Source organism: Nicotiana tabacum, chromosome 22 (genome assembly GCF_000715075.1).
Source record: "Nicotiana tabacum cultivar K326 chromosome 22, ASM71507v2, whole genome shotgun sequence".
In the NCBI taxonomy this organism is placed as follows: Eukaryota; Viridiplantae; Streptophyta; class Magnoliopsida; order Solanales; family Solanaceae; genus Nicotiana; species Nicotiana tabacum.
In genome coordinates, this window is record NC_134101.1 from 180,504,170 (window position 1) to 180,512,366 (window position 8,197).

Sequence of the window (8,197 nt, forward strand, 5' to 3'; positions counted from 1 at the left end):
ACAAGAAACGTAGTTGCTATAGGATATCCTTTCAAAATAAGAATGAGATGAGCCTCGCCGAATAAAAATACAAATTGCGGGGCCCTCAGTAAATACTTGTTTTAAATTACTTAGAATTCAGGAGGGCCGCTTAGTGAATTTCGTGGCCTTCCCCAAAATAATAACGCGATAGTCTTTTAGGCGCGTGTTTAATAATTTACTTTCTTAAAACTTGGGGTGTGCATTTCATGCGACCCAAATCCAAATCCCAAAACGTCAAAATAAGATATGTTCCGGATTGTGGGTGCATTTCATGTGACGCAGTCCAAAGACATGTTTTAAGCGATGTTCACATTCTTGTAAAAACAATAATAATAAAGCGGTTAAAAGATAAATTTGCACATAAGTTCATATTGTATTAAAAATCAGATAAATAAGCCAAATATAACAGTTGAGCGACCGTGCTAAAACCACGGAACTCGGGAATGCCTAACACCTTCTCCCGAGTTAACAGAATTCCTTATCTAGATTTCTGGTACGCAGACTGTAATATAGAGTCATTATTTTCCTCGATTCGGGATTAAAATTGGTGACTTGGGACACCCTAAATCTCCCAAGTGGCGACTCTGAAATAATTAAACGAATCCCGTTTCGATTGTCCTTTAATTGGAAAAAACTCCCATGCGCCCCGCGGGTGCGGAAAAAGGAGGTGTGACAGCTCTGGCCGGCCTCTAAATAGGTATGATTTTCGATTAAAATTGAGTTTCTCCCACAGCTTTTGGCTTTCCTAAAATTTGAGTTTCATGTACGTATTTATTTCATGAATTTTTTTTAATATCTTGGTATGAACTGTGCATCAGTTCATTTATCTTGAATATTTTTACCTTGTTTGTCCCATTGACTTCTCAAAACTACAAAGAATCCGTAATTTCAATAGAGTAACAGACTCTTGATCAGGAAGCTTCGAGACGATTATTGTTATAACCTAAAAATTGTTAGGTTTATAATATTAATCTTTCTAAATATTTAGTTGTAAAGTATTAATCTATCTATACTGTATTAGAAACACGAAGGCCCTTAGCAAAATACCGTTCGTATTTTTTACCCTTATTTAATTATTTACATAATATTTAGGAATTCAGAACCAACTAAATTTGGCGTCTTCAATTCTTCCTAATTTGAATTGTGCCATATAATAGATTTGTTTTTTTTTTTAAAAAAAATCACACATAAAAATCAAATTAGTTTGTGGAGTCGTTTACATCACCCCGACCTCCTTTTAGTCTTAGGAGTCCTTTTGTTTGTTATTAAATTTTAACTGATTAATTTCTTATATTATTTTAGATAAATTTTGGAGCACTTTTGAATTCCTTTAAGGTTTTGGACTGGAACACTTTAAAATCCTTTTAGGGTTAGAAGATTCAAAAATTTCATTAATTCTTTTCGTTTTAAAAGCCTCGCTATTCTCCATTAGTGATAGTGATTGGCTATCATATTTACAAGTCTGTGATGAGCCTTTCTCCGTAATTTGTTTTATCTCTTCATACACTAATTTGATGAATTAGAGCTTAATTTTTTTACTGTGTGATAGTGATTGGCTGTAAGTAATTTCTTTTATGAATTAGAGCTTATTTTTTTTTATTGCGTAATAGAGAGAGAGTGCGAATGACAGTGTCTATTTCAGACAACCAGTTCGGGTTCATGCCGGGGCGATCTACCACAGAAGCTATCCACCTTATTAGAAGGATGGTGGAGCAGTACAGGGATAGGAAGAAGGATCTCCACATGGTGTTTATTGATCTGGAGAAAGCATACGATAGGGTTCCTAGGGAGGTCTTATGGAGCTGCTTAGAGGATAAAGGGGTCCCGGTTGACTATATTAGGGTGATTAAAGACATGTATGCTGGAGCTAAGACTCGGGTTAGGACAGTAGGAGGCGACTCTGAACACTTTCCAGTTGTTACGGGGTTGCACCAAGGGTCTGCGCTCAGCCCATTCCTATTTGCCCTGGTGATGGATGCACTGACTCATCATATTCAAGGGGAGGTGCCATGGTGCATGCTATTTGCTGATGACATTATTCTAATTGACGAGACACGAGGCGGCGTCAACGAGAGGCTAGAGATTTGGAGACATGCTCTTGAGTCTAAAGGTTTCAAGTTGAGCAGGACGAAGACGGAATACCTCGAGTGCAAATTTGGAGTTGAGCCGACGGAAGCGGGAGTTGAAGTGAGGCTTGACTCTCAAGTCATTCCCAAGAGTGGTAGTTTCAAGTACCTTGGATCAGTTATTCAGGGCACCGGGGAGATTGACGAGGATGTCACACACCGTATAGGGGTGGGGTGGATGAAGTGGAGGTTAGCGTCGGGAGTCTTGTGTGACAAGAAAGTACCACCGTTACTAAAAGGTAAGTTTTATAGAGCAGTGGTTCGGCCTGCCATGTTATATGGAACTCAATGTTGGCCGGTAAAGAACTCACACATCCAGAAGATGAAAGTAGCAGAGATGAGGATGTTGAGGTGGATATGCGGGCATACAAGGATGGATAAGATTAGGAATGAAGATATTCGAGAGAAGGTGGGCGTGGCCCCCATGGAGGACAAGATGCTGGAAGTAAGACTCAGATGGTTCGGTCACATTCAGAGGAGGAGCACTGATGCACCGGTGAGGAGGTGTGAGCGACTGGCTGTAGTGGGCACGCGGAGAGGTAGAGGGCGACCTAAGAAGTATTGGGGAGAGGTGATCAGACATGACATGGCGCGACTTACGATTACTGAGGACATGGCCCTTGACAGGGAATTATGGAGGTCGAGCATTAAGGTTGTAGGTTAGGGGAAACTTGTGAATATTTCTACAGCACAATAGAGTGAGACTAGCCAGTTAGGAGTTAGACTAAGAATGTCATTGGTCGTCTATTGATGCAGGGCTTTACCTGCTAGTTGTACTATACCAACCATCTATTTCGTATTTCGTATTCTGTATTTCATATCTCTTATATGGCTGGTATTTTATTATGCATTTTTATGGTACTAATATATCGGCTCCTGTTGCTTTTTTGAGCAGAGAGTCTCCTGGAAACAGCCTCTCTACCCTTCGGGGTAGGAGTAAGGTCTGCGTACATATTACCTTCCCCAGATCCCACTTGTGGGATTATACTGGGTCGTTGTTGTTGTTGTTATAGAGAGTAAAAGGCGTTATTCAGATTTGTGGCAGAAGAAAGAAGATTGAAAATAAGAGAAAAGATAGTGAAAGAGAAAAAAAAAACTTTTCTATCTCTTCATACACTAATTTGATTGTTTTTACACTAATTTGATTGTTAAATTTGCAATGGGTACAATTTTGGCGAGAATCATATTTGAGCAATTATCAAGTTTGTCTTGCTCTCTACAATTTTGTATTCTCCTGCTTTTAATTAATTTCTTTTTTGTTTTTAATCTTTGCATTGGTGAAGAAAGATTTTTATAATTTTCATATAAGTAGAATGTATTTATGTGAATAACTTAAACATAAAATACTCTGACTCGAATAATGATATGAACTGTTCTTATTTGATACTTTCGTTAGAGCTTGAATTTCACAAGTTAGATGTTCAAACCTTAGGTCTTTGGAGAAAACTTACAGTAAACAATTTCAGCGAATCATGTTTTACTCCTTTGTTTATTGCATTCAAATTACCAATATAAACTCCCTGAAAAAGAGTAAGTATAAGAAACAATAACTAAAATCCAATTTTTCTTATTCTTACTTATAAATTTATTATAACTGGTTGTAGAATTAAAATCAATTAATTTTATATAATTTAACTATCTTAGTAATATAATAAGGAAAAATAGAGAGAGAGACTTTTTGTAAAAAAATCTATTTTTGATTGTTTGGGTATACAATAATATGTATATTGTCCTTTAATCTAACACTACTTTTATAAAATTTATGTACCAAAAAAATAAATACACATCCTAATAATTACAATAATTAGATATAAAATATACTTTTGGCTCAATATTAAATTTTAGAAATACTTTTGGAATGATATATAGTTTAATAATATTTATATAATTTTTTTAAGTTTTATATTTATGAATATAGAGTACACGCGCAAAGCACGTACCATAAACTAGTTAGATTAAATATTTGATCATACCACCCGCAGTCACAAAGTAGACGAAGGTGCCATGGTTGGTAGACCTTTTTGGAAGCATTTCTCATGTGTAAAACCCAAATTCGAATTTATCTTGAGCCTTGTCGGACTCTCCCTTTTCTTTGTGCTTTTTATTTTCTTTTATCTCATTCATTTCCCTTTTCAGCTATTTCCCAATTTCCTAATTTGTCGTTTTATGACTTTTATATTTCCTTTCTCTATTTTATTATTTTATTTGTAATTTCAAGCGAGAATACTCAAAAAAGAGATTGCAAAATTTTAAAATCCCATAAAACAAGCATTTTTCTTAATATCAAATATGTGAGTTTTATTCTTCCAAAATTGAAAAACTTTGGTCTTGATGAAAATTTTGGATTGAGATCAAAATTAACTTTCATAATTTCTTGAGTTTATTATATCATAACAATTTATGCTATTCTATGGTTGTTAAATAGAAGTTAAATCTCTTTACTATTAAATTGTGATGCAATTTTTGTAAATATTTCTTAGAAAAATATGAGATTTATGATTTTGATTTTTGGGAACTTGTACTTTATCTTATTCTACATTTACTTATAGGTTATATTGTTGAAGATATTTTTATTTCTTATTTTGATTGGAATAATTTCCTTATTGAGGATGTTATTTTACTTGTACAAATTTATTTTATACAGAAAAAGATGTAATATTCCCTAATGAAAATATTAATTTTAAAGTGAGTATATATGCCAAAAATTACGATTTTAAGATATCAAGATCACACAAGATTATGCATCTAAAGAGATTTATTTATTATTCAGTTGCATTGGTACTAGTGGAGCAAGGGTAAAGAGAAAACTAAAAAAAAACTATAAAATAAAGTAAAAGCTCCAAACTTAAAAGAAGCACATTTGGTGCAGTCATCAGAGCTTTTACACAGGCGTTGGCAGGCGAACCAAAAGTTGACCGCTCATGACACTGCAAAATGAAAAAGAGAAGAATTTTGGATTTATCAAACATAAATGAAGAGAAATTCAAGAAAGCAACTGAAATAGTTAGGCTAATGGACCAACCTCTTTATGTAATAATAACAGAAATCAGCCAGGATAAACGTTTGAACAATTTCTGAGATAAAGACCATTGGTATCCACAAGTATCCCCTTCCAGCCAAATACAGATATGCTCCACTAGTGTCATACACCTGTGTATATGAATATTCAGTCTCTGGAAATTAAAAGGCTCAAGCAATAAAGTATGTCCTTTTAAATATTTTCAAGGTCTAATGAAAGGGAAGAAAAGAAAAGAAAGGTCGTCCCAAAGCTTAAACTGTTATGAAAAAAAACCTTGTTTTTGTTATGTCTACATACATTGTTATCTTTTTTTGGAACCAAGTAAATGGCATGGAGATACTTTTGTTGACGGCTATTAGTGATGCTCGAAACCAAGACCATCAGTAGTGTACGAAATTGAGTCATGAATCACTTCATATATAAGCTTAAACCAGGACCTAATTGGACTCAAATTAAAGCTTACCTGAACAATCCAATGAGCACAAGTCAAGAATCTTTGAATACCCAATGCAAAAACATAATGGGCTGTAAATGGCTCGATTATCTGAAATGCAAGAATACAAACTATTATAAGCTCTTGTGGCCAGAAACTAAGATCTGCAAAGAGCACATGATTTATTATTTTGCTAATAGGGAATAAGAACCTGAACATTCTGCATCAAGCGAAGCTGAGGCAGTACAGAGATGGCTTCCAGATATGAAGAAAAAGCCCAAAGCACATCAGTTAATATAGAGTGACGCGTATGAGGATGGATAAGAATAGCTACAACAGCACACGGCGCCATCTGTGTAAACGCCAAAGCAACATTAACATACTTGAAACATAAAGGACTTTCAAGAAATTCAAACTATATCTTGCATAAAACCAATTACTCCTTCCGTTCCAATTTATGTGAACATGTTTGACTGAACACGAAGTTTAAGAAAAAATGAATACTTTTGAAATGTGTGGTCCTAAACAAGTCAAAAAGGAGTCCAAAGTATTTGTGTGGTTATAAAAGTTTCTCATTAAGGGTAGACTTGTAAGTTTAAGCTAAATTGTTACCAAATTTAGAAAGGGGTCATTCTTTTTAGAACGGACCAAAAAGGAAATAGGTTCACATAAATTAGAACAGAGGGAGTAGTACTTATATAGAAGAAACTTCTTGTGCGCTTTTGGCTTGACTCCAATTTGCGGACTAATCCAAAACACCGGGGTGTATGCAAGGGCGAAGCTACACTTTGGTGAGGTGGTTAATTGACCACCCTTTGTCGAAAAATTACACTACGTATATAAGTAAAATATTAGGTTTAGAGGTATAAAACATATATTGAACACCTTTTGGCGAAATTGTTTTGCTTCTTTTAAATTTGAACACCCTTAGAGAAATTCCTGGCTTCGCCGTTGGGAGTATGGACCCGCCCCTCTTCCTTTGAACTTAATACTCTATAAGATTTTATTTATGGCAGCGTTCGAATGTATGTGCACCTAAGCCACACATTGCTGTATACTTAATACTGAACCAAAGCTAGAGGCCCTTAATTTAATTGATTGAAAGTAACCGATAAGCGTCAACTATTGAAAATTACTTTCAAGTGCTATAATTGATTCTATGAAGAAACAACTACGTATATAAATAGAAAAATTGAAACGATAATGGAATCGTGACAATGAAGGTAAGAGATGATGTTACTTCCAGAAGCTCAAGGACTTAATGTTCCAACAACTTAAGTGTCAATGTCATAGGAGTCAGCAAGGAATCAGTATAAAACCAGAATATAATTTGTGCAAACAGCAATCATGACAAAAGAAAGCCAATGGGGGAAAGAATGAATTTACCAAATGCCACAAGGGCATGCTATCCAGATCAGCCATGTAGGAAGACTTCAACTTGGACTTTTTCATCATACGTATGACCCAAAATGTTGCCACAAGTGTAACAAGATCTAGAAGAAAGTGTATAGGTGCTGACATGATGTAACCACAAAACAATCTTACACCTAAAAATATCTCTGTAACCACTTGAGTCTTCAATGAAATGCCTAATCACAGCAGCAGAATGAAATATGATCATCAGATGAATGGTATCATAATAACATGTTTGATTATATACTAAGTAACATTTAGAATCAGGAGCTAATTTACCAGAGCAAGTCTTGAGGGTAGACAACTTGTAAATCAAACATAAGAGTCCAACGAAATGAACAAACTCTGCCAAAACGAAGAAGTGATTGTGTTTTTTTATGAAGAACTTGAGAATCACCACTAAAGCCAATGATGTGACGACACCTAAGAAAATCTTAACATTTTTTGACTGCCTTCGCACCCATAAGAAGAGCTTTTTGACTGGCATTTGCAACTCCTTCTCACCCATTTCTCTTTGCACTTTCTTGATCTCTTCTCAAATTGAAAAAGTTCATGAGAAAACAGTGACTATGTATACTTCCTCCTCTATTACATGTGGAATAGCAGAAATATTTGACACGAGAGCTCGACCAATCATTAGTTGACACGTTGTTTTAGTGGTCATCCCTGTAACACATTGATGGACATTGGAGTAGAAGACTCATCGCTCATGTGAGAGCAACTTCAGCTCAGACTAATAATTACTATAACGCAATTTGAATTGAATATCAAGGAAAATAGCCATTGGACATTAATGAATGTGTCTGCCATTGATACTTTATTACTACTTCCCATAAGTCGGGCTTAAGAAACTCTTCTTGCCTATCACCCCCATTGACTTTTCGGATATGGTGATAATGGAAAAGCATATAACTAAAATATTCAACTGGAATTATTTATGAACAAATTAGAAAAATCAGAAATTTTGGTTCAAACATTGCATATATAGGACAAAAATATACTCCTTCTATCACCGTTTCTCCCCCCTCAAACTTTTTACATCATTTATTGGAGTAAGGATTGACTCCATCTTGTTTTTGCTGAGGACACTTACTTTAGACCAACTTGATTTGGCTAAACAACACTTAATTTTAGACTAGATGGTACATTTACTTGTAAAATCAGAAAATTGTCCTAATAATTTGT

At 35.0% G+C, this 8,197-nt stretch overlaps 1 protein-coding gene across 1 annotated transcript; it reads right to left on the bottom strand.

Annotated features, from left to right (window-relative positions):
• Positions 1 to 4,876: 4,876 nt before the first annotated feature.
• LOC107772703 (uncharacterized) lies at positions 4,877 to 7,921 on the bottom strand. Its single transcript, XM_016592186.2, has 6 exons — positions 7,292 to 7,921; positions 6,986 to 7,188; positions 5,811 to 5,951; positions 5,630 to 5,710; positions 5,170 to 5,297; positions 4,877 to 5,074 (listed from the first exon to the last, which is right to left on the bottom strand). Exons 1-6 carry the CDS (start codon positions 7,518 to 7,520, stop codon positions 5,029 to 5,031), a joined length of 828 nt encoding a protein of 275 aa, XP_016447672.1. The 5' UTR covers positions 7,521 to 7,921; the 3' UTR covers positions 4,877 to 5,028.
• Positions 7,922 to 8,197: the final 276 nt, after the last annotated feature.